The sequence below is a fragment of the Temnothorax longispinosus genome, chromosome 12, assembly GCF_030848805.1.
Source record: "Temnothorax longispinosus isolate EJ_2023e chromosome 12, Tlon_JGU_v1, whole genome shotgun sequence".
NCBI classification, from domain to species: Eukaryota; Metazoa; Arthropoda; class Insecta; order Hymenoptera; family Formicidae; genus Temnothorax; species Temnothorax longispinosus.
Window position 1 is genome coordinate 5397168 of NC_092369.1, and position 27228 is coordinate 5424395.

The window sequence follows — 27228 nt, forward strand, 5'->3', positions numbered from 1 at the left end:
CCTTTCAGAGTTGAATAATTTCCAGTGGTATTATCGGATGGCTGACAGTGATTGATACGTGGTTAATATCGGCTTGTCAATTCTTTACGTTCGGTCATCACTGCGAAAGACTCTAAGAAAGACTTAAATGATGCACGCCGATCAATGATGACTCATTCCATATATATATATAGTATACGTATCATAAGAATCAGCGACTTCCTTATAACTCGAAGGTATCGTTGATCGAATGTCTGGTCGGATACCGTCGGATAGGCCGACAGTCAATATTAGTAGAATGGCTCTCGGTGTGTTTGATCTGTCTCCAAATAAGAAATTCCATCGTCGCACACAACGCGTTTATTGCGTCCCGGCGAATATCGCTCGAGAGGACGCAAGTAGTAATCGCGAATTCGAAAGAAAATTTATTTACTCATTATATTAAAAAGAAGCTGAAGAAAAAAATTTGGGTAAAAGTGTATCATGCACGAAAGTTATATCGAAATATTCGAGTTATGAAAAAAAAATCGTTGAGTGTCGGTAACTGTCACTGCTTTCATCGCGAGTACACGTTGTTCACTTGTCCACTTTACTATTTTGACTGGAGAGGTTATTTATAACGTTAACAATGGGGCACAAGCAGTCGCACTCTCCCGCTGGCGTATCACAGTTGGATATTTTGCAAATTGTCTTGCATATTTAAAATCTTCTTCGAATAACATAGAATATAATTTAATATATTTCCCTAATCTACAGGACTTTCTAATGTCTCTTGCTATAATACTCTTATACTAAATACTTGTGGAATATCATGATTTAAAATTTTATACGTTTACACAACTTATATCTAACTTAATTCGTAATTAATAAAATTTGTATAATGTCGCGAAATATTAGTTTCAAAGAATTTCTTATAGTCTTGCCTTCAACTAAATCAAGCTCAGAGAAAAAATTAGAAAAATTCGATGTTTTGCACGAAGTTTCTAAAATAAAGGGAGAAGTTAAATACAATAGTATTCGTGTAGTTGTCACTCCTCTTCTGCGTCTGCGGCTAACAGTCATTAACGTGCTCGTAAGGGTCAATTTGAGATTAGATCGGGGGTCGGAGTTAATTGAAATGTCCAAGAATGGCATTCTCGAGGAAGTCTGAGGCGATGGTTTGTCCTCTGTTCACTGTTATCATTTCAGTTGGTAATGGCTGATATATCTTCGTACATATTTAACGTGGCTAAGGCATCCGTAGCAAGTAAAACAGAGTAATGGCAATTTTGTGAGAGATACAAATGCGAATGAATATAAATAAAACGAATAGAAATGGGTAATTCTGGCTGGCGTACAAAACATAGATATTTTCAGCACACTGTTGTTGCGCGTGATATTTGAAGTATGATTTAGCTCTCTTTGGGCTATAATGAAGAGTTCCTCCCTTGAAATATATGTTATTGTTGCAATGACGAGCTAAACTACCTTATATCCCATTTTGTTACATGTATGTTTGGATATATACACATGCATATTCATAATTTTTGTTTGTGAGATAGAGACCGCTTTTATTTATCTATTAATTATAACATTTTATTATGCAAGAACTTTACGAAATTTTTAGTATTATATATCAGTTGAGATAGTTGAGTGATTGTTAAGAAATTGAAACAAAATTGTTTCTACATTTTTTAATACAGTTTCTTTAATTTTATACATATATATAAATTTACATAAGTTTAAAGGATAGAACCCGAATTGTATGAAATTTCATTTTGACAAGACAGTGTCAACAGATTTAATCAAAAGTTCTTAAACTCCTGAATTTCCTTGATATTTTTAAACATTTTCTGATAGAGTGACAGTTTCGTTTACTAAAGTACTCTAAAGATCGTTTATTTCTCCATGTATCCGAGAACAATCTCCAACATGCAGAAGGCTGCGATCGAAATATGCGAAATACGCAGGTGTTCACGAAGGCAGTAGCGACGGTTAATACAAAATCCGGCGCGAGGCGAAATCGTGACGGAAGTCGCCAAGAAAGCAACTTGAAGCCCTACGAAGGCTGAAGGCTAAATAGCAGTAAGGGCGAAAAAGTAGAAGAAAGATGATAAGAAGAAACGAGAAGAAGGAAGGAGGGCGAGGGGGAGATATGCGCGGGGGCAGCTAGACGTACGGAGCTCTAACAAGTGGCTGCAGCTCGTAACGATCGCCCTCTGTGCCATGCACCAGCCAAGCCACTCGTACGCCCTTCTAACCCGAGGGGTTTAACCAACACATACACGTGTGCGCTGTGTGTATGTATGCATACTCTGCCATGCCGCCAGAAATATCGATAAACACGACACGAAGGTCGGCCACGGGCTGTGATCGGCACCCCTCTTTTATTCTTGAAATAACCTCCGTCTATTTCCTTTCCGTTCTTCTTTTTACTCCAGTCTTGCTACCGCGCATTCTCGTTTTATCGATGATAATTATCGCGTCAGACGATTCGATCGATATGTGTTTGCTAAACTATATTGACTTTTTACTATCTCTTATTCCGCCGTTTCTTAATTCTTAACCTTTCTCTTAATAGCGATATCTTTAATGACGATTGTTAAATTAACTCTACAACTCGAACGAAAGAGAAAAAGAGAATTTATTCGGATTAAGATCTGCTTGCTTGCCTCCCTGCCTGCCTGCCTGTCTGCCGCTTATTTTCCTTCGTCCCAGGAGAATAACGATTTTGTTCAGTTGGATCGAGCTCTAATCAGGTTGTTTCATGCGCGCGAGACGCGCACCCAATTTCAATGGAAGCGACACTAGGCAGGAATCGGTCCGCGTAATCCCTTTTTTTAGGCACGGCTGGTTTTAACGAAAGCGTAAATTAGATTGGTCTCTGTTTCATTTGACGAAGTTAACCGCGGAATAGATTGCGGTTTTTCAAGCTCTCCAAAAGGGAAACTTCTCATTGTTACATAGATAAGTTTGTTATCGGAGTAGATATCCGAAAATATTTCGAGTTTTCCTTTCAAGCACAATTATAAAGTCTTCTCAAGAAATAAAATTTATATATTTTAAATTAATAAAGCTTCTTTTCGTCTTTTTCTCTCTCTCTCTCTCTCTCTCTCTCTCTCTCTCTCTCTCTCTCTCTGGAATATATCACGATTATTGCGAAACTTCTATTTGATATTTGGTGATACATTTAATTTCAGTTAAGCATGTTAGTGACATATATTGTCATTAATGATAATTCGCATATATTATTATTTTAATCATAATTTGCTGAATAATTGTTATCAGATATATGTGAGATAATAAAATAGTTGTCGATAGCGTGCGCGAGGCGAAATAGACGCTATTTCATTGAATGTTGATGATTTCGACATTTGAGTCAATTATCCATATATATACATATATGTACAACAATTTATATATAAATTATGAATGTAAGTGTGCAATCTACTGCATGCGGTGCATTGTGCATTTATACTTGTTTTTATTGAAAATTTAAACTTTAAACCAAATAACAATTTCGACTATGTAGGTACTGAAAGTAGTACAAAACAAGTATCGATTTATATCTTGCGCATAAGTAATCGTGAATATTTCGATACGCAAAGTATTCGTATGTAAAAAGCATATATAAATTCAATCCAATTTTTAATCAACTAAATTTCTTTGAAGAAACGAAGCAAGATATTTCAAATTGTTAACTTTGCACGTTGCATATGTTTTTCGCGTAAAATGCCTCAATTATGGCGCGGAAACCGAGCAGAGTGATTTTTTTTTTGGTCACGAGCGGCGATTTAAAGGCCTTTGACCCGTGAACTGCGGATCTGTGTGTATGGCTCGCGTGCGTGCATCGCGCACGTGCCGGTGATTATGCAACGAGGGTGCAGCGTAAATTCGATGTAATTCCACGAAAACGCCAGTGTCGACGTCGACAAGCGGTAAGGTAAGGTGAGCGTGCGCCACAAGAACTGAAGAGAGCAACGCGGAAGAAAAAGAGAAGTGCAGAAACAAGTGCGAGACAGACAGACGGAGCGGAAGATGGAGTAAAAGAGAGGGGAAGAGAGTGACAAAGATAGAGTGGACCACTGAAATATCCGTTACTCTGTATGCCGCGTGCGTTTCATGACAAATATTGGACACACGCGTAGCATCAGAGTTGTCAAATTTCGTGAAATAGTATCCTTACGTCCCGAATGCACTTTATATAGTTTCGCGGGGCCTATTGGGGTGATTACGACGTTACGAGAAATACGAGAAACTTTATTCGAAGATAAAAATGATGAGCGAAAATTTAACTACGTCGAACACGCGGAGCAAAAGCGTGGGAATCGCGCTATTTCTAGTTTCGGAATGGCGTCAGCGGAGCGCGCATCTCGCGAGACCCATGTCACCGTCTTAAGTTGTTCTCTCGATCTCACTTTTTCAACTCGATTCACTGCTCGATCTCTCTCGCATCGCAGTGTACGCGCACCCATTTCGCCGTCTCGCGTCTCGCGTTTTTCATCGCGTGGCGCTGTCCTGTGTGCGTCTCGACCTCCCCGGCAGCGCGGCGCGGCGTTGCGCCGTATGCACATATACACGCACTCAAACATCTCATGTTCGCTGGTTCGCTCGCTCGATCCTACGCCGCGCGCATCAGCATCTCGTATAGCTTTCACACGCATGATTGGAGCAGCGAGATAGAATGATTTGGGAGTAACTCCAAAGATGGAAAAATTATCTCAATCTGTTAGTGAGCGAATACGAGAGGCGCAAAACGAGACGCGGGGGTGCCGGGCGCACGAGAAGAACGGAGACCGAGAATGAGCGCGAGACAGATGGAGTCGGCGACGAGAGAGAAAGAAGGATGGTCTGCGAGATGGGCGAGCGAGGGGAAAGAGGAAGAGAAACAGAGAGAAAGAGAGGGATGCAGGCAGAAAGAGACAGATGGGAAAGAGACGGCGCGCCGCCGGTGCGAATGAAAACTCTGGTTGCCGCATTTTCACGCGGAAACACGTCTTACCTGTTTCACTAGTGGGAGCAGTGTCTGTTCTATGCTACGGGTCTTAATCTCTAGGGTGGCTGGGTCTACGGGGTCGGGTGTCGCCATGATTCGAACACAACTCCGTGCTCCGTAGACTCGAGCCGAGGCGAGAGGGTTCGTTGCACCCCTCCTACCCCCGCCCGCGTGCCCGGCACGACTGCAACCCTTGCCCCCGCTACCGTCGCGGATAGCCACCAGACACCCTCCTACCTACGGACCAACCAATAGTCTTCGAGCCCCGTGCCCGAGCCGGCAATGACGAGGGCGACGTCGCACGACGACGACGGCGACGCCGACGCAACTACTGCCGCCGGCGCCGGCGCCGGACGCCGCGCCGCGCCGGTGCGCCGGGCGTCGCGACGCCGCAACTCCCAGCCATCTCTTGGTTCCTCGCGTAACGCTTAACGCTCTTCGCCGAAGACCGTCGATGACGGCTGCCAGTAATTCAGAATTACAGAGTCATATAGGTCTAGGATATTCCTGAACACCTGAGCTTCCGGAAGGAGAAAAGAGAGAACGTATGAGTAACGTGCAAAATTAACCGATAATGCGTTAAGCGAGTATCTACGCGAGCCACATTTAGTTTAGTACATCTATAGACTGCGTTAGTTATACAATTTAAAAAAAAGGAAAGAAAAGTAAAAATCGTGGATTGAACGGAGCAAAATTTAATCGAGACATATCCGTTAAGATAAGTTTAATCCTCCCAGAGGATGATTTATAAGGCAGGTGCTTCTCTCTTTTTTCTCTGGATGAATGAATTGGAACTAAACAGCTGCGATTATATTTACTTTGGATAAATTATTTATAAGTGAATTATTAACTAATTATATAAATCTTTAATAAACTTAATTTATTCATACCTACATCAGAAAGATAATGAACACTTATGATTTAAGTAAAACTAGATTTGACTAGTTCTAGACGTGTGCTAACTCATACATATTTCCATAACGAGGGTAATAAATTATGTTACAAAGTTAAATGTACTCGAACGTAACATGATTCGTTCAACATTGTTCTCACATAATTACATTTTGCAACAAAGGTACATAAATTTACTGTCAAATTTCACATTTACAAGAGTGTTTAATCTTTGTCAATTATATTTTCAAAATTGATTATCGCAAAATATTATTTAGTATTTAGTATTGTCCTATTTTTCTACGAATGTTACAAATACTTATCGTGATTAGCGATATAGCCATAAAGAGAATTCAGATTTCGAAATCGTTTAGCACACGATATTGTACTTTTGCGAGAAGGAAGAATATAAGTACGGAATTGCATTTAGGTAATAGGACTCCGATAGAATATTAGATGCTATGACTGCACCGCATATATTCGCTGCAGATAAAATGCACATGCTGTCATAGATTTTGCTTAATTTAATGTAATATGTCCTCAAACATGATTATCCGCTTATATAGCCTACGCATAATGTATTGCACTTCTTAACGATCGTCCTACAATAGTATCTAAGTTTTATGATAGATCAGACAGATTATTTTTTTATATAAATGGCAATGATATAGAACTTTAACTTACTTATACATATACAGCAACAGAAAAGATATACACGTTTAACTATTAAGAATTTTCAATATTTTACAACAGTTAACTGTGACTTTTGTATCAGGTATTATCCGTAAAAATAAAATCATCCATCGTCAAATTAAATCTCTTGTGGAAACGGATATTTCTATTGAATAATGGCTATTTATACAAAGTAACATTACTTTTTTGCATTTCCCATTTTATTCTGGGTCGGTGCCAACGGCGCTCTTCTCTTAACGTGTTTCTCCGGAACCTTGTCCTTTGGCAGTGGCACTCCGTTGGAAACGATTCCTCCTTTCCTTTTCCTTAAAGATTCCGTCGGGAGGTATTCAGTCGGTCTTAGCAATTGCCTAAAATTGTAAGGACCGTTAATGTCTTCCGTATCATACTCGGTCTTGGCACTTTCCTGACGCTTCTCAATCACTGTCGGCCTTAAAAGTTGCCTGAGATTAGTCGTGATGTTGAAAGTATCGTTTTGCAGTTGTCCTTGATTCGTTGCTTTTCCATTCGCTAATCGGTTGATACCGTTCTTATGATCCACGTTATTCTGATTATTTTTCATATGATAGCCGTTTTGCTTATGATTCGATCGATCTGACGTCTTTTCTGATTTATTATTTATCAAGCCGTTATTTAACTCAGTTTGTTCAGTATTCAAAATTTTTATTTGACTCTTTGCAACACCGTTATTTATTTTACAGGGAGTCTGAGGATTGTTGATCGATGTGTCATTGATCGATGTGTGATACTCGTTGACGGAATTATGGTGACCGTTAACGAGATTCTGTTCATTGAAGACATTCTGCCGTTCGTTTACGTTTACGGTGTTATATCGATCGTCGATCGTGAGTCGTAGGCCAGGTGGATCGTGGATATGCGGAGAACCGGTTGCACGTTGCCCGTTCGTGTATGATTGCAGGTTCTTGCTACGCAGGTCATTAACTCTTGTACTGGAAAAAATTGATTCCTTTTTGAATTCACCCTTCGAGAAAAAGCTTAAAAGATGACATATTTAAGACAGATTATAATTTTTGTTTCATAAATTGAGAGTATAAATTACTTATGAATTACAAAACCACTAATTGTAAGAAACAGATATCTGTTACAGTAGTGGTAGAAAAAATTTATATCTTTACCTGAAAATTTACCATAATGCCTCTGGCAACATGCGTAAGAAGATAAATGCGAGATTAGTTATTAGATATTTATTAAAATATGATATAAGTTGATTTTCTAATTAGTCATATTAAAAGTATAGCTTGATAGAAAATTTATAAATTACATTATTATAATAAGTAAAAAAAGTTTAGCAAACATAAAGTTTGCTTTATGCTTTATAAACTTTGAATGACAAAAAAAATCAATTATAACTTAATTCTATAAGTTTTAATTATCAAACTGAACGTATGCAAGTTACTCGCAAGAACATATATAAAATCTCGCGTGTTTATTCAATTATATGTAATATTTACCTGACACTTTTCTTGGAGTTCTCGTTTTCGCGTAAGTCGGGTGGATGTCTCAGGGCTTTGTGCCAAATGTTTGACAGATGCTGCTCCGGTGCCACTACGAAATTGCTCTGAGCTGTACGGTCCCTCCTCTCGGCATTCACCTCCAGAATATGATCCCTTCGACTCCTATATAAGGATAATCTTGTTTTATATTAATATACGTAGATAAGATCTAACATAGCACATCAACGAACCACTGCAGTTGATTATGAGACGATTATCTTTAAACATGAGCATGTGTAAAAGAAATATACTAGAATCGATGAAGTAGAAAGAAATTTGTAGAAATTCAAATTTTTATTTAATTTGAACAAAATTAACTCTACTGCGTCTTAATCTTTGCTGAAGCTTTAAAAATTGGTTTGGTAAATCTCTTTCTATAATTTCAAGTTTAGGCATGTATTTTACGACCCTCTTCCTTTCTGTAATACGTGAATAGCGGCTGGGAAATACATATATATGTATAGGTCTAACTAACGTCAAAATAAATTAGTATAGATACAGTTGACCAATTCTACAGTGTACCTCGACGATGAGTGAAGGTCATTCTCTAGCCGTATCAACGGCAAGTCCCAGCCAACTTCGTCGTCTTCGAATTCCGAACCACTTGCGATGCGAGTGCCAAAAGCATTCGAAAATTAAGTATTTAAATGTCTGATTCGTTCGCGACATTAATTGTAAGTCAAAGCACAACGCGCCTTGATTTTTATATACCTCTATATATACATATATCTACCTGCTCATTTCATCCTTCAGATCTTGATAATACTTGACACTGTCTTCCTCATGCGGCTGCGTTCCGCTGCGATACTGCAATATTGACTGCACCATGTTAAATCCTTCAGGACGAACGTAATCGAGTGGCGGCTCCTCGATATCGCTCAATCTGATACCTGGTTTGTTGCGACGGAGATTTTTATGTACCTCCTGGTTCTTCATATGTACCTATGAATAGAAAGGCCGCTAATAACTTAATTAAATTAATAGTCGACAATCGTTAGTACGGTTTCTTCATAACACTAAATAAAAAGATTAGAATTGAACTTGAGTAAAAAGAAATAAAATATTTTTTAGTATTAATTTTAGAACTAAATAATTCTTATTTACATTTTGAGAAAATTGAATTAGATCTGCTTGCCGTAGCTTAGGATGTACGGGATCCTTCGCAGCTAGTTTCTTTCTGACTAGTTTCTCTTCTTTTTTGTACCATCTTTGAACAATAAGAGCTGCATCTTCATGTTTTAGCCCTTCGCGCAACAGTGCCTTATGACCATCATATATGTTGTCATAATTGTTCAAAATCCTTTTAAAACGCTCCTCCAGCTCGTATCCAAATCGTTTACGAATAGTGTAACCTCGGAAATCTATAAAAGTTCAATTATATACAATATTCTCGGCCGTTTCTCAATTACAGGTGGTACAACAAAAATTACAATTTTTATACGTACGACTTTGTATGACAGTCGCGGCGTCGTTCTTTTCTAAATGTTTACGTTGTTTCTCGCGATTATTTACATCCGTATTTTCTTGCGCTCTACGTTTCACTTCATCTATGAAAATATGAAAATAAATGAGGATACATAATGATGGAGTTGTTTAGAAAATTTCTTGCCAAAGTTTGAATAGAACTCACTCAGCATAAAGTCGAGCGTTTCATTTTCGTTTTTCGCACGTTTTTGAGCCAATAATTCTCCCGTGTGTTTTCGGGACAACCATCCTCGAATATGACGCTGTAATGTGACCACTGATACAGCGAATTGCCATTTTTGCTTCTTAAATTTCATTTTCGCGAGCCATCGTCGAACACACGCTTGGACTATAATTATTTTTCTCAGTTGTTCTTCGTACAGTTTTGAGAGAAATTCGACGTGATAGTACTTCAGGAAAACTTTTGTCTTGCCTAACGCCCATCCATCCATTTTTAACCGTAATAAAAGAAGCCGACAATTATCCCGATTGGCAATTACACGTTCGTCGTAGCCAAAAGCAAGGAAGCAATATCTGTATAGTTTATAGATTTGTACAATTGATAAAAGTTAAATGAGAAGATATTTCGCATTTTTCCACGTTTGTAATTGTAGCCAATCTGAAAATACCTTTTCAGAAATTCGTTGAACGGTATTCTATGAGAAAATCCATTTTGTCTTATACGTATCGTTTCGAGGACACCGGTATACCTCAACTGCTTTACAACTTTGTCTTTGTCGAAAAAACGTGAACTTCTTGAGTCATTTGGTTTTATACATCGAACGAACTGAGGTGAACCGGACACCATTTTTTGTAATAGATCCATCAGAGAATACCGGAAATATGTCGCTACTGTCTGCTGAGCTCTCGATTGTGATGCTAAACCTCGACTAGAATAACGTTCCTGCGAGATATTTAAATGTCGTTAAAACCCTATTAAAAAAGAAAATGAAAAAAATATACAGAATATAAATTTAATACATACATACCTTTGTGTTTTGGTTTGATTGTGATTTTCTCGAATCATTTTCTTGTAATGCCGAGTATAAATTACCGGTTTTTGTGATCGGGCATTGGAACAGGAAACGAACCATATCGTATTGCGACTGTCGTACCAGTTGAATAACTTCGGGTGGCAGAAAGTTTCTGTTCTTCTCGAGAAATCCTTCAGCTTGATAGACAACACGACCAGCAAAATGATATATCGCGAAACAGACTGCATCCGATTTTGGGCGTACGTAGAATTTTGATTTAATATTGTTGTGGAATTTCTCTGCCAAGAAATATCAAAGTAATTAACAATATATAAATGACTTGCACGAATGTTTATGCACTACTTAAAATCGCGGTGTTTAAGTGAAGAATTGTATATATAATGATTAGCTTAATCGTTATCAAGTGAAGAAGTTTACTAAAATTTTATTTATTATAAAAAAAGTAAACTCTGAAACGTTTCGACAGTGATGACAGTGATAACATGCTGAAAGAAAGCAGCGTGTGCAGTGCAAACATACATTTATAGAATAACGCATTTAGAATGCTTACCGATCAGAGATCGATTGGTCGCTCTGGGAAATCGACTTTCTTCGTCGAGGAGCGCCAGGAGTCCCATGGGCTTGCTTAGTAACATATCGAGAACCGGCCTATTGTCGGAAAATTCGACGAGATCCACGGGTATTCCCTCGGCCATATATTCCTGTTGCTCCCAAGTGAAGATGTGCTGGTTGAAGTAGTACTGTATCTGCTCGTTAGCTACGTTGATGCAGAGTTGTTCGAACGAGTTTCTGGGAAAGTTCTCGAAGCCGAAGATGTCGAGCAGCCCGATTGCCAGCGGCTCGTAATTCGGTGAGCGGCTGAAGCACAGCAAACAATTGATCTGGTTGACCATCCAATCGAAGAGCCGACCATAGAGACCTTTGGCCATTGCATCACGAGCCGCACGAGCTTCGGCTACCGTATTGTTCCGCGTAATTGTCTCGCCTCTAGTCATCACTGAGTTTGATGTCAGGGCCTCTAGGAGATCGTTCTGTTCGACGCCGAGTAGTTTCGAAACTGAAAACGAAGCATTTCTATAATAACGGCACGCGATTGACTGTGATATTTTTATGGAGATTTATTTATGATGTGCAATGTAAATACGAGTTTTATTAGTTAGTTAACTGATTATATATAATATATAAAATCATAATTGATTCTAATAATAGTCTAATAATTATACTAAACTACTGTAACAGATATAAAGTGGACAAGAAAAATCTTACCTCTACGTAATGGAATGATATCGATGACTCTGCTTTTATTGTCGGTGTTGTCTTGTGTTGCTACTTCGGCGAATTCAATGTCACCCAAATGGAGGATAGCGGCTAAAACCCGATACACCGTGTCTACCTCGCTGTCCTGAAATCCGAGTACCTTGAAACCCATTTTGAGCTGCTGGAACTTGTCAATGTGCGTCTGCGACGTGTGACTATAATGCGTGAGATATCGATGATATCTCCGAAGCGTAGGGTCGAGATAATATTCCGAGAGGCGGTCGTCTGCCTCCAGGCCATCGTACATATAATAGAAAATGTGAAAGTTTCGTTCACCTCTGAAAAGTAGCAGAATTTGTTGTTTTTAGGTTGTTAATTAATTTTGTGTGTATATTATAAATCTCTGAGAACGTACTCGGCTTGAGCAATCACTCGTGATTGTTCCAACAGATATACCGAGATTCGCGCACCGGTCACTTTTCCGCCTTTTGTCATCGTTAGATCCAAGTACTTTCCGAATCTGGAGGAGTTCGCGTTGATTCCGGTCGTGGCGTTTCCGAAAGCTTCCATTATAGGATTTATTTGAAGTATTCTCTCCTCTAGGTTACGATTCGGCGCCTTGCTGAGATAGACAAGTTGTTTCAGTAGTAAATTTGCGCTTTCCGTCTTTCCGGCACCTGATTCGCCGCTGATGACTATCGCTTGGTTTTGACGTTGATGTAATAGAGCTTGATACGCGGCATCGGCAACCGCAAATATATGCGGGGGGTTATCCGATCTCGCTTGTCCCTTGTACCGTTTTTGTTCCTAAATAATAAATTATTGTAATAATTATAACGTTTTATATTTTATTAACCATTTATTGCATTAATTGTTTATTAATACAATAAATAATTCATATGTGTTGTGGAATACTCTCTCTCTCTCTCTATATATATATATATATATATATATATATATCTCTTTCTTTCTAATACAACAATTTATTTAATAATTAATATAAATAAAATACTTACGATACCGGTGTATAAACCTAGATTGGTAAAAGGATTAACGGCAACCAATATATCTCCGATATATGTGTATATCTGCGCTTGCTCATATCGGTGCTGCAATTGATCGACAATAGCCTCTTCCGATAGCATATCGAGAGCTGCCAGATCATCCATGTACATTTTCTCTGGTCTCGTCTTGCGGTCCGTCTTCAATTTGCCATGTTTCGTAGTCACTTCCGGTTGCCGGTGAACGCGACCTTCCGCTCTTTGTCTACAAATCTCCTCTCTCAGTCGCTCTCTGATTTTCTCGACGATTGGTTCCACTTTTGTCAATAATGGATGCTCTCTCAATTCGCCGGCGAACGGCCGATGCTCCAAATCCTTCACCAAGCATTCGGCTATGAAATCTGTCAGTTCCGACGAATACATATCCGGATTCTTCAAGGAAGGTGGAGGATTTCTTGGAATTTGAAAAAGTGCTCGCATGGGATGCAATTCCGACAGGGGAGGATCACCCTCGGCTAACTCGATAGCGGTAATGCCGATCGACCAGACATCGCAGCGCGAATCGTACGAGGAGTCCAATTGTTGCTCGCAAGCTATTACCTGTTTTGCGACATGACCGAAGGATACGAGTTGTATTTCAAAATTATGTGTGTGAAATAGCTGATGAATATTCGAAATTATACGAGATATATATATCATGCACAAGATTTGTTTTCCTCAACTGACCTAAGGCAAATAGATCGCTGGAATTGCCATATCTCATTTTCGCGTCGCTTTTATTTATTATAAAATTTTTGCTTCTAAGCATCGAAATATCTTAGGCAAACTCACCTCTGGTGCCATCCAATATGGTGTTCCGACAGATGTGTTCTTCCTGGCGAGAGTGGCGACCAAATGCGAGGATACGCCGAAATCGACCAATTTGACACGTGCTTCTTCCGTGAGAAGGATATTATGACCTTTCACGTCGCGATGCATACAGTGATTACTGTGCAGAAAGATCAGAGCTTCGACAGTCTCCTTCAAGATATAAGCTATTTGGTCATCCGTTAGGCGACTGCCACGTTTTTTAAGACCCTGCACGAGATCGGTCACGGAGCCTCCAGTGCACAACTGGAACCGGAGCAATTAACTTTTTACATACCCCGATTCCGTTCATTCCATAGAAGACCGACAAATTAATATACGTGGGAATTGCAGAAAAGCAACAAAATTGTATAAAAATTTCGAATTATTAGAAAGTATGATATTTTCTTAATTGATTCTTGCTTTCTCTTTGATGGAAGATATTTATAGAATCCAATAGAATAAATAACAGCTTTTACGAAGCATCGGTTAACTTGTTACAATTAATTATATACAAGTAATCTTAACGACTTTACTTCTTTAATTTTTTTTATTGGAATTAAATTCATGCGCCGTATTTATTTTCTTTTTCGTGAATTTGAAATTTAATGACGGTACCTCCATCACAAACCATAATTGATCCTCTTCCTGACCAGGCTTTGCTCGCTTTAGAAATAAACCATAAAATAGAGGAATATTCGGGTGTTGACTTAAATCTCTCAGCACCAAATATTCCTCTTCAATCTCCTCGATATTATCAGCGACATTCTCCATTATTTTGATGGCTACTTTGTTGCCAGTTTCTTTATCATATGCTGCGTACACTTCGCCATATGTACCCTCGCCGATCAATTCTTCCAATTGAAAACGCTCGCCTGGATCCGGTATCACATCGAAATTGACATGTTGACTGAGGCCGTGATACGCCATGTTAGTCCCGCCTCCGGTCATTTCTATAGACATAATCGATGCAAACGGTGTTAGAATCTTGTCAAATAACATGATTACGCTAGTGTGAAGTCTACCAAACAGAATAATATAAATTGCTCTCGCTTTCCTCTCGCTTTCGAATGTTGAAAATTGTAACATTGAAGTTGTGATTAGTTCGAGATTCTAATTAAATGGGGCAGCAGCGTTTAGAATATCTTAATAATAATCTTGTTAACTTAATAATTAATCTCGTTACTTCAAGGATTACTTACGCAATGACATTTCCATCTATCGTTTTTTATGGAGCACGGGACACTTTTTGCAAAAGTTAAAGCGCATTAGAGCAAGTTTTATCGCAGTTACTCTCCGTGATAATAGTATAGAGTATAGTATAGCTTTTATTGAAGTAATTTTATTGATCGATTATTCTTTTATATGTTTTCCTCTTCCCTCGAAAGTTTGAAATCAGTTAAAAATTTTGATACTTTATTGGACCGGAGAAGCATCAATGAACGTTGTTAGCTCCATTGGCTGCGACACACTACTGGGAACGTTCGTTTTCCAACTGGTTATCTCTTAACTCCTTAATAGTATTAGTTCAAGTATTATAGGCCTATATCGGTTAGACCGGTGCACTTTTGCTTCGTCTCAGATATAGGTCTGCCAAGAAAGATGCGCCCCGTTTAACTTTAAGTTTCTTTCGTGACTGTACATTGAAGGACTGGTCGTGAGAATCATTAAATAGTGCATTCATGCAGTACACAATACGAAAATCAATTCGTGCGAATGTACAGAGAAAGCTATGATATTAAAAGCATTAAATTCTATTCTGTTATGTGCACATATTTTTCCCTTGTATATTTAATCCGTGCATTAAAGTTTTTTACGATTAATGAGATTTACTGTGATATATTTTGTCAATTAAAAAGTAAATATTATCTTGGTGTTTTCGATATAATACATGACAGAGATTATTTCATCTTGTGGCAATCATGAAACAAATATTATGAGGCTTAATCGTTGTATTCTTGTCGTATATATTTTATTCCAATAATTCGCTTTGTTATCAATATCCATTTTTTTCATAACGAGGACATGCATTTTGACCAATATTGACTTTATATTGGAAGTCTTATCCAACTGAGTGAAGCCATGTATCAAGAACAATAAGCTTAGCAGTGGCTTCAAGCAACGTTTCATTGCAAGATATTGAATGTGCGAGATGCAAGAAAAACAGTAAATACAATAATTGAAACTGTCATATAAACTATGTTCTCTTTTCCAGTTTCATTTTCTTTAGCAAGAGAGATTATTTGATAATTTATAAGCCTGATATCTCTAGATAAAGTGATAAATCGAAACTATTCAGATACTCTCGATTATTGTAGGAAGCGATTTTACTCGATGTTCGTTCGTGCATATCGGCGAAAGGATTTCTCTCCAAGTGTTTTGCAGCCCGCCTCCTTACTAATTTTCGATGCGTTTAATTTCACTGGGCATGCAGATTGAATTCGTAGCGTGACTGACAAGAATGTGCTTTAATTGAACATAAAACATCGGATATTAAACCATCTTTCTGTTGAAATTCTAATCAGTAATGGTGATCACAATTGACAATGATTGCCAATAGATGATTAATGATTAACAATTGAATTAATTGAATAATACCTAGAAACTATGTTGAATAACGAAAAATTGGGATATATAAAATTACATTTTTGAAGTGCATGTTTGAATAATATTTAAGTGTTGCTAATATACTAATAATGCAACTTACAAGGTCCTCTTATTAAAGATTTTATCATGCAAAATTATGCACGCTGAATATGTAGGTATATAATTACTCACTGCGTGAGTAAAATGATGGGAATCGTGTCAAAAGTACATTTATTTACTTATTGTTTGCATGTGCGAGAGTCTTCGCGCATAATTATAACGATTATACTGGAACTCTACGAGATTGTTAGTAAATACCTATACCGTAACAACGGTTTTTACACGCAAAAGTTGACGTGTAAACCCTTCCATCTCTTGTACTAAAAATAATGCGTGCAATCGCAAACACGCGTTAATCGAATTAAGATATATGTCATATTAAATGATCATTTCTACGTCGAATTAATAATAAGGCTATATCTTCTGCATCATTGATTAAGATAATTAGGAAGTTTCAATGTGTTAAATTGTCTTAATTACTGAATTTCTTCGAAACGTGATAATAGCGCTCTTGTTAGTAAACAGCATTTTCTTTTCTAATATTGAAAGTTTTAAAAACCATAGCCTGTCGGCTAAAATCGTAAAATAAATAATATGTAATATCGTGGACGTTAATATTTGAAGCGAAAGTAGTGAAACTCTCTTAGTAGTTATCTTGACGGTCAAAGAACCAATAATTATTATTCCATGAACTAAACTAAACCATTTTTAACATAACATTTTAAGAAAACGTTTTGTATAAGAAAGTTAAATAAATAACATAGCGTTTATTATATTAATTTAATAATTTTTCTAAGATCTTGCGTAAATAATTTCTTGTCCAAACATCCCGTACAGTAAGTAATTCCTCTATTTCTATAAGTTTTGTTTGCTAGAAATTAGATTGATTTATAGAACTGATCTGATTTTTTCGAAGAATGAAGAAACGATATACAAATTGAAAGTTAAAATTTATTTAATCGCGCTAGATACTTTTGTAATTTATAATGATCGGTTATATTCATGTGCGTTCTTTATGCTGCTTCTTTATCTATTTATTTCACAGATCGATGCTTTCTGCTGCGGACATTTTACTGCAATTTCTACGAAAGCATTGTCATTTAGCGTTGATTGTTGAAAGGTTCTCATCGCTGAAAATCACGAGACATTTCACCGCGAAAATGCGCGATCGCGTTTCAATCTCACGGTTCGATACCTTTGGCAAAGGTATCAATTGCTCAGCAATAGCCAATCGTATACCCTCGATCACGTGTTCGCCGAGAGTATTAGAGCGAAGAAACCCGACGCGCGACGTGAAATCGGCTTAAGGGTTCAGCTGCAGAGATGTCCTGCTGCTTTGGACAGTACTTGTGACTGAAAGACGCAATACGTATACGTGATGTTTAAACTACGAATGTAACGATTTATTATGCTATCTGGACGAAAATTTCATCGATTAATTGCATATCGATTGATAGAAGTTATTTTCCTCATTGTACATATCGTTTATAATCGGCATATTTTAGCGAGAGAAAGGGAGAGAGGGAGAATATATGTATACATATATATATTCTTAAATTCTTTTTTGAAAACATAAAAGTGATAAAATTTATGTCATTGTACGGTGACAAAATTATTCTTAAGCAGAAAAGTCTTTTCACATTGCAATAATTTAACATGGAATGGATAATAAAGTCTTTAATTATCGCGTTTCAGCGGCCAACAGGGTAATTATTGTATTTCTGGGAGGCTCTGCGCAAACAATGCTCGCTCGCGTTTGTCCACGATGAAATAATTACTCGAAAGCAAAGAGTGTCGCGCGGACGACTTCCCATTTTCACCTTACGACTTTTATGTAGCCATTAATTTATGTTCCAACTTTTTACTCTACAAATTATCAATTGGGCTGACAAAGGAATACCGATCCATTATGATGTCTTCGGTGAGGAATTACGATTCGGTCGTCGGGCACAACTTTGGTAAGAATTTGATGTTATCTTAAATTCACGAATGTTCTGATAACGTATCGCGTGAATTAATTCAATAAATTAATAGATTCGATAAGAAACATAAAAGCAAAATGTCGGGTATATTTCAAAGGTTAAGTATTTGTAGTTCCGCTTTCGTGATTCGCATTAATACCTTGCCAATAAATTGTTCGGCTGATAGCGTACCATCGGAGAAAAGGAAAAACACAAGAGAAAAAGGAAGAGAACGAGAGAAGCGAATTTTTACTCACGGCGTAATTTCTCCGGTTTGCTTTTAGCGCGGTCGTATGTCAAACTGTTCGGTACGTAAAAAGATGGGAGCTTTTCCCGATTGTATATATGTTGCCAGCCGCGGTTCCGCTGGTTTAATCTTTTCAGCGTGACGACGTAACGGTACAGTGCGTGCCATCAATGACTATGCTGCGTCAACCGACACTCCTGCGCGTAACGTCGCATACGGGACTGCGCAATGTCGCCAAACTCGTGCTCGATATCATATGTTAATCACACTGAATAAAATGAGACTAAATTATACAAATCGCGAACAATACAGTGTGATGCACTCGTGAAATATGTTTCGGTATTCGCGCGTTTTGAATCTCTTTACCTTGGAGAAGAATAGAATTTAACTTTAGTCAATCCACTACGGGATTCATTCGTGCTACATACAAAAATACATATTTAATAAATATCAAACTATAAATATATTATATATTATACGATGAGAGTATGTAAAAGATAAGCTGACAGTATAATCGTGCAAAAGTTCCCGAATAAGAAGACTTTCATCTTTCGATACAATAAGTTCTCGTTGTGAGACGAGGAATTCGATCGTAAATTGCTGCAGTTTCTAAAAGCAATCCCGTTTGATTTACTTGTAATAGGAATAGCATTTTACTGCTTTTGTACTTAATTTGAATTGTTTTCAATAATTCTTGATGATATTATATGTCTCTTTGCTATTCTCACAATCAGTTAAATGACAAAAATATATTGGATTAAATTTTTGACATCGTTTTTTATTCAGAATATTAGACTAAAGAATCGAAATTCTGTTTGCTTCTATAGAAATTAGATCGCCTAGAATATCTTATAGTACATATTCAACGAGCCATTGCCGGGAAAATCTTTTAAAGGAGGTGAATGGCAAGATAGATGAGCGCAGTTTCTTTTAACGATCGAAATTTTCAAACGAACCACGAAGCGTCGCTCTATTAACTATGCATTCGTCATCCTTGAAACCTTTGGTAAGAAAATCGAATTGTGAGCAGAGGAGTTTGCGCGACTTGCGACGAAATGTTTTGCGCTATAAAAGAGTTGTGTAACAGAGTATATAGCGAACCGTGGAAGTAATTGCCGCCTTTTCTATGAGCCAAAACACAGTACGTGTAATCCAGCCTCTTTGTATGTAAATGAAGTAGCAGTATTTGCGACACAAAGCTGCGCTGCCTACCTATAAGAGCTGTTGCTTGAAAGAAAAGGTATAGTTGAAGAAAGCACGGCGAGTCGATGTGGTATCTTTCCACAAACTTTTATACTCAAATTTTGATCACATTTTTTTAAAAACACATTTACCAAATAGTGAACCTGTACAGCCCTGTTTGTACGCAATTTAAGAAAAATTATTTAAGAATCAAATTAATAGTATAAAAAATAATAGTAGAACTAATAAGTTACAGGAATTTTTTCTTTGCAATTCCTACATATATATTATATATAATTAGAAATAAAAATCACTTGTGTTTTCTATAAATAATTTAATTATTAGATTTACAAACTGCGTCGTGAAAAAATAAAATCGCACATTTTAATTATTTATAAGAAATAAAATCCTTTTCTAAAACTGTGATAATTTTGTTAAATAAAAAATATTTCCTTTAAAGTGTGTATAAATTAGATTTAAAAATTCACATATTTTTAATTTTTTTAAACCAAAAGTGCATTTCTTTGATGCAAAGACATTTAATTTGTTCAAGAAAAAGGCTTTACATTATATTGTCGCTTTTACACATCTATAAAGTGATCTGCGAGCGCGCGATCGAGGTGCAGCGATTTTTATTCCGATCACGTACGCAGCTTCGATCAATAAAACTTTGCCGACTTCCAGAGACCACACAGACGATTCTACGTTCCTGAGGGAGAATAAGGACCCCTTGAATAGGAATCGAAGCGATCGCGGAAGAGTATGCCAAAATTCATTTTATCGTGCTACTATCGCTTAACGCTCTATTTCATCTCTCTTCATGAGATTCGTTTGCATCAAATTTGGATTCCATCTCACAAGGATCGCTGCATCAACATTAAGCAGTAATACTGCTCTCAATTTTTTCTTTTTATAAACAAGAAGACTCGATCGTCGTATCATTTTCAAAAGACTATAGAAATCGTTAATAACAAATAATAATTTATTGGTAGGTGTGTGCGGTACAATTGAATTATCAACGAAAGATGCAAACTTTCGGTATGAAACAGATGCGATAAGTTTCGCAGTAGGCAGATAGATTTTTTTCTCTCATTGCACTTTTAATACATCTTATAATAAGATGAAAAGGGGAAAAAGGGCGGGAAATCGTGAGAGGATTGCCGCAATATGTATTGGGTAGGATAGATTTTTAATTTTGCAAATTCCTTAATTATTTCCACAGTTACTTTTAAAGCCAAGCGGTCTGGTTAGGTCGGACCAATACTATACCGCAACACAATCTCATGCCTGTAATTGGAAAAGGTTGTGGAGGTTGCAGGTTGCAGGTTGTCTTCCTTCATTGCGAGACAGTGGTAGGAGTGTAGTCCAATCCCCGCTAGCAATTCTCGGTAAATAAAATTTCACTCACTATATAGCTATCGCCCTACTGTATTTGACTGTATCTTGCATTTCGTGCATCTTATTCGTAAAATTACTTTCGAAATATTTTCTTTTCTTTTCTTTTCTATCTGAAATTTGTTCGTGCGTAAAAAAGGTTTCCAAGTGATTCATTGTTAATGGATGCATATGAATAATATTAAAGTAAAGCTAAATAATGATTCTTTGATTAACTTACATTGTTACTATTCCACGATAAATTCTTCACATTTATTACTTTCTTCTTGTTAGTATTATTTTTAACAGTGCAATCTTATTCAAAATTGTAAAGAAGGGTTTATCTGTACTCATACGCGTAACATCAAGATACGAGTACACACGAAAGTATAATCGACATTTAACTGCTTCGCTGAACGATGCGATCATTATACGGACAATGAAAGAAAGGATAGGAGAACGTACTTTTAAGCTTGTAGGCATTGTCATCTTATAATATTGTTATTTGTCAGCCACCTTCGCACTTTGATTACATATATGAGAGAGGAAGCAAGACGTATATTTTATTTCGTTTTGCCATACGACGTGACGTGAGAAATTTTTTATAAAGATATAATTGCCAGTGAAACACATATATGTTTCATATTTAGTAATGTGTGAAATAAACATGGGAAAAAATTCACGAAAGAGAGTTAAGAATTGATTTTCAGAGTTTACGATCTCGCTGGGAGCTTGTATTATACTTGATGCTCTTTGTTTCATAAAAATAAGTTTTATAAGGAAGGACGTGCGATACATTCGTGTATATATAAGGCTCAACTTCTGTAGTCTTTCGCAATCATAAATTCCAGTTAGCATTGTCGCTTCGAAAACGGAACCATTTGAATCATGGAATGGTACACTAAAAAGTGACTCTCTATATTCTATATATACTACTACTCTACTTTATATCACAAGTTTTATAATATATTAGCAATTATAAATTATATTCAATTAAATAATATAAAAACATATTTCTAGTGCTAGAAAAATATTTATGCAAAAAACCTTATGCATTGCCAAGTCCATTGTTATATGGATATTGAAAATATATTTCAATAAAAAGAGAATTATCAGTCATGAGAAACGCGGTTTAACGTTATATTAGATAATGAAGAAGGAATTATCGATTCAGACTCTTTTATCAGGAATTTTTATTAAGGTATTATAACACTGTTTTCGTTAGTAATGACTAATAACAATGAATCACAAAAGTTTATTTTAACACTGATAAGACAACGATCTAAAAAATCATATTATAAGAACACTTGGACATTTGTTTCTTGCAAACCGAATTTCTATTCATTTTACGACGTGTGAATTGCAAATTTGGAGAAATCACGTGTCCCCTTAAGCGAGATGTATGCTGAACACTGCACCTTGAATTCGACGCGTAAGGAAAGTCATGGACAACTTTTTGGAACGTAAGATTGCTCACGGCGAAGGGCATCGCAACGCTCGAAAACTTTCTCGGCAACTTGCCGTATACAGTAACATCAATATATCCACATGTAGTACGAAGGTGGTAATAATCGATGAAAACCAGTTATATGAACAGTGGTCACGCGAGTTCGTAAATCATGAGAGAGGATCTTCCGTCACACCCGAGAGCAAAACATATATGTTCGCTCTGTTCGTCTGGTCATCAGTCTACGCTACCGTCAGTCGCATCTATTACGTGATTCTTCAAGGTCGTTTTCCAATCTATCTAGAATTCTTGTACCTGCGTTAGTTTTCTTACACACACGCATAAAACGCTCCGTTTTAATCGTGTTCAGTTTTAATGATATTTCTTGATCAATATATCTTTAATTACACGATGTAAACGAAATTTTTCTACTTTCATAAGTGTCGCGTATCCGCACGCATAATCAAGATTATAGGATACATATATAGGTAGATAATTAAATGAACCGAGCGAAGCGTACTTTACCAAACACATCCGCACGTAGCGCCGGTAACACGGCTAATCAAATATCTGTTACATACGAGTTATGTGAGCAACTTTCGAGGAAGCAATATCCTCGTCGTAGTACGTCTAAATCCATAATTATCACCATGTACACAGAATTTATATATAATTATTGCTTTCCCGTGTTCTCAAATAGATAAAGATAATTTAATATTCAGAGGAAAATTAAGTATGTCCCATTATTTTTCTTTATTCATAATAATTTTCCTCTGAATATTAACTTGCGATCATAGTAAAAATGAAATTAATAAAAACGATATAAGTATGATAAAACTACATGCTTAATATTGATTAAGTTTGAAAATACTTTTGGAAGAAAATTAATAAAACTTGCATTATATCTTGATGATATTTTCTATTTAGGTATGGGCCTGATGTAATAGTTTATTCCAAATCTAAATGTAATGCTATATAGACGTATACGGGACGTTTTTCTGATGCAAAACGCGTCACAAAGGTCAGGAAGGAGATTTATGAAACGCGTTCTCATTGGAATTGTAAGGAAATGATTGCGTCAAAGGAAGTATGAAAAGAAAGCAATTCGACCGTTTTAGCAGTAGGAAATGATTTCGCCATACAATCATGCGAGAAGTAACTATTCTCACAATCAGTTGTGCTCTTGACTCATTTTTTCTTTCTTTCGTAAATCGTTTTACGCTTTTTATCTTAATGTTGTTTGCGTATTTGTTCGACTGTATGCAAACTTCCACATAAGATTTTTCGTTACTTTCTCTACATGCGTTATGAAAGGAGGAGCACAAACGCATCGTAAAAATAATAGTATTCAGTACGGTACAATGTAACAGCGGATACTGTTACATGACTTTTTTCTCGCGCACCGTTGCACTCGGGAAGTGCATTTCCATTTCCTCGACAAGATTGATTTCGCTGCCGAGATCTCATCAATTTTTGCAAAATAATTTCATAATTGCGAATTTAACGTTACGTAAAATGCCATTAGAAAATAGAAAAATTCAAGATAAATAAATTTCTAAATAAAAGTAGTTATGTTTTTTAAATTAATTATACAAAGCCCACAGTTGTTTTGAAAACAACTATACTACTCTTATAATATTATTGCATTTATATCGTCGAACCGTTAAAACTCATTTGAAACATAAATTCTTATGATTTTGATATCGGCAACTCAAGGATCGGCAAACCAGGAATTTTTTTTTAGTTTTGAAAAGTATTAACACACATTTTAATAAACGATAAGAAAAAGATGTAAAGCACGAAGAAAAGAAACTGAAGTCAATAATCTATGACATGGCCGTTCGGCTCTGAATATTCTTGATGATTGCTACCTCTGCCTCCTCCGCGGATATCGTTTAACTTTCTTCTAAAACTAATTACTCCCTCACTCTTCTTGCCCTTTTCGCAGTTTTCCCCGACATGGAAATATCCTTCTTTGTCCGTCCTGACTTGACTTATAACCGTTTCAAGTCTATTGTATGTCAAGTAATGTTCTCATGTATAATTCAATAGTAATTGTGCATAGTATGTGAATAATTAGTCGTGATATAATTAGTACTATTGAAAATAGATGGCGTACGCACTGCTACAAAATAATTAATTGAATAATCTGATTGTTTAATTTGATAATCAGTTACTATATGATTATACGCATTACGCTAGGTTATTTATGTATTGCTGAGAATTAAGATGTAATATTTAGCTTCAATCTTTACACTATTTTTATCTTTATGCGAAACGCTATTTACAAAAACAATAAGCTTGTAATTTAAACGAATATATACTTACAATATGATATATAAATATATAGAGTTATCTCACGCAACTTGTGATTTTAATTTCAATGAGAGACTTTCGGATAAACTTTCTGATCAACTTGGAATTGATTTTTTTAAGCGAAGATATTGACGGAGAGCATTACTCATCGAAACTTCTTTATTTTATAGCTCGCAAAAGTCCCTTCTTTTTCAATCGCTTATAACTCAGAAGTTATCAACATACTTCGTACACATAACACGTGTACACGCGCTTCTACATCTATGAACTGTTTTTACACACATTTATACACATGAAATAGTTATTGAGATTATAATTGATAGTAACAAATATTGTTCTGACGATTATCACGTGATTTTTATTATTATCGTCAGACTACTATAAAATAATTTATGCACAAATATATCCCAGATTTTTTAAATAATCATTGACGTTGCAGAGTAATTTGTACATTATATATTAGATCAATTTGTATAATATATACTACATATTATTATATCACTATACATCACTAATAAAAATTATTCACATATTTATTACCTGAGTTAATATTGCACGTTGTATGACTTTTTAACTAACGTAGTATATTTAAACTATAAGAAAAATACACAATATTATCTGAATTGTGGTTGACATTACTCACGTATTCCGGTGACACAATCTTTAATTGTAAATAGAAAAAGATAGAGCTCTTCAGTCAGTTGTGATGAGAACACGAAAAATAAATGATGCACACGCGAGAAATTGTCGCAACGCAGTAATGGCCGACGGACCAAGTTGTAAATTCACTCGCGTGTCAAGTATATAGAGACAGTCGCGTTGGAATCGTCGAGTTCACCACGGTACTTCGCGGCTACCGACTGCTTGACTAGCTGATTGTAAAATGCTGTGGAACAGTATCAACTGGCGAAGAGCGCGGCTGCACGAGTGCCGCGTGGTGCCGCGTCTTCAACGTGACGCCGCGCCGCGCCGGTCGTACATTCGAAGGAAACCGCGTTGGCAACCCCTCTCCATTCCGCTCCATCGTAGGTCTTCGTTCGCTTCGCGATTCTTCTCTCTTCCGGGAGTAGTTGGGTCATTTCTCATCGCAATCCTTTTCGCAGCCAACAATCGCCATGCGTCAAGCCCCGATCGAATCGATTCGCTGAAATCGTCTTTGGAATTCATTACTTCTTCACAGTAGATTTATCCTTAATATTTTATCAAATTTGTCACTGTTGAAAATTTTTTATACGGTTTTTATGTACGCAAAGTTTTTCTGATTAGTTGTATTTTCTTCGTCAGCGCGTTTGTCAGCGCGAAGTGGATATAAAAATAAGATTAGAAGTGCATATGTGTGTATCCTAATGTGTATATATGGAATAATCGAAAGTTTCTCATGAAAAATCGGTACGCCTATTCGTCGTTAAACAACTGAGAGTATGAAGAATTAGAATTGACGTATATCTTCAGAGAGGATCACAGAAATGATCGCATAACGTTCATCAATCATTAAGGAAAGTGTTGCCCGACTGATTAGGCATCGTTCGCATAATACAACTGAGAACAGACTTGGAGTATTCATTCTCACTTCGATTTATGCTTCCCTCATCATCTTGTCTTCCAATACATCTATCACAGATGCTCATTATGATCGTATCGGTCAATCTTGAGATTAGCTTTCACTGATTCATTATTTTTTACGTTATGGTACTTACATTATGATCAGCATGGGATCAATACGTATATATGTGTGATCGTATTATTAAACGATAGCATTAATTTAGATTGAATGATCCATTTTGCCGTCGCATTTTGCCGTCTATCAATTTATATTTTCTGGTTTTTGTCCTCACGTTGGTTTAACAGTTCCGTTCTTACTGTTATTCTCTTTGTTATTATCCAATTCCAGAAAATTACGTTTAATTGTAACGCGGATGCACGTAACGGACATTTTATTGTGTAATATCTGGCACAATTATAGTCTTTGTAAATAATGAAAAGGCCTTAGAATGACGGTGGTGTTCGAAGTTTTTCATTACGGAATTCTTTGCTACTTTCTACCACTACGTGCATGGGAATAAAGGCGATTCTTTTCTTAGTGATGATGTTACAGCAACTAAAGACTAATCGAATACCTGTGCAAGTATTATCGATTAGTCGATGCTTGATCGAGCTTTCAGTTACAGCGACGTCGTTAACGCAATAAGCTCTCATTATTCACTTACGGTCGAAATATTCCTCTCACCAGCATTTTTTTAAAGGTCGCGCGAACGGCGGATGTGCGTTCATGGAAGCGTAGAAGCGCGGCCGATAAGCGAGATAACGTTCCTCTAGCTCGACGTCACAGTCGGATAAGTCGGAGCTCAACGATGCGCGATAAGTACTCGCTTTACTCGTCGTACTTCTCTCGCTGACGTTCCCAGCTCGACATATCTACGTGTTCGCAGATAACGAGCGT

The 27228-nt window shown here is 36.8% G+C and overlaps 2 protein-coding genes across 9 annotated transcripts in view; both read right to left on the minus strand.

The window, feature by feature from the left end:
• Alpha-catr (alpha-catenin related) overlaps positions 1–5599 on the minus strand; it is a 48033-nt gene extending 42434 nt beyond the window's left edge. Inside the window, exon 1 of one of the 3 annotated variants that reach the window (XM_071795394.1) lies at positions 4961–5596. Coding sequence is in view for 2 of the 3 variants with exons in the window: in XM_071795391.1 (XP_071651492.1) it covers positions 4961–5047 (87 nt within the window). In the remaining variant the exon portion in view is untranslated. Of the gene's footprint in view, positions 1–4960 lie in introns of all 3 variants that reach the window. The other 2 variants (XM_071795391.1, XM_071795395.1) reach the window with 2 other exon arrangements.
• A 178-nt stretch (positions 5600–5777) lies between these two features.
• Positions 5778–25734, minus strand: LOC139823097 (myosin-IIIb). Of its 6 annotated transcripts, XM_071795390.1 has the most exons (17): positions 14818–15169; positions 14234–14568; positions 13601–13882; positions 12785–13369; positions 12184–12575; positions 11778–12106; positions 11062–11568; positions 10506–10789; positions 10146–10420; positions 9683–10050; positions 9498–9599; positions 9157–9413; positions 8786–8994; positions 8575–8655; positions 8011–8175; positions 7675–7696; positions 7337–7488 (listed from the first exon to the last, which is right to left on the minus strand). In XM_071795390.1, exons 1-17 carry the CDS (start codon positions 14831–14833, stop codon positions 7477–7479), a joined length of 4221 nt encoding a protein of 1406 aa, XP_071651491.1. In that variant the 5' UTR covers positions 14834–15169; the 3' UTR covers positions 7337–7476. The 6 variants fall into 6 exon arrangements, with proteins under 6 accessions (XP_071651487.1, XP_071651488.1, XP_071651486.1 ...); XM_071795386.1 differs by lacking the exons at positions 7675–7696; positions 14818–15169 and adding an exon at positions 25432–25734 and having other exon boundaries at positions 5778–7488; XM_071795387.1 differs by lacking the exons at positions 7675–7696; positions 14818–15169 and adding an exon at positions 18480–18540 and having other exon boundaries at positions 5778–7488.
• Between the last annotated feature and the right edge of the window lie 1494 nt (positions 25735–27228).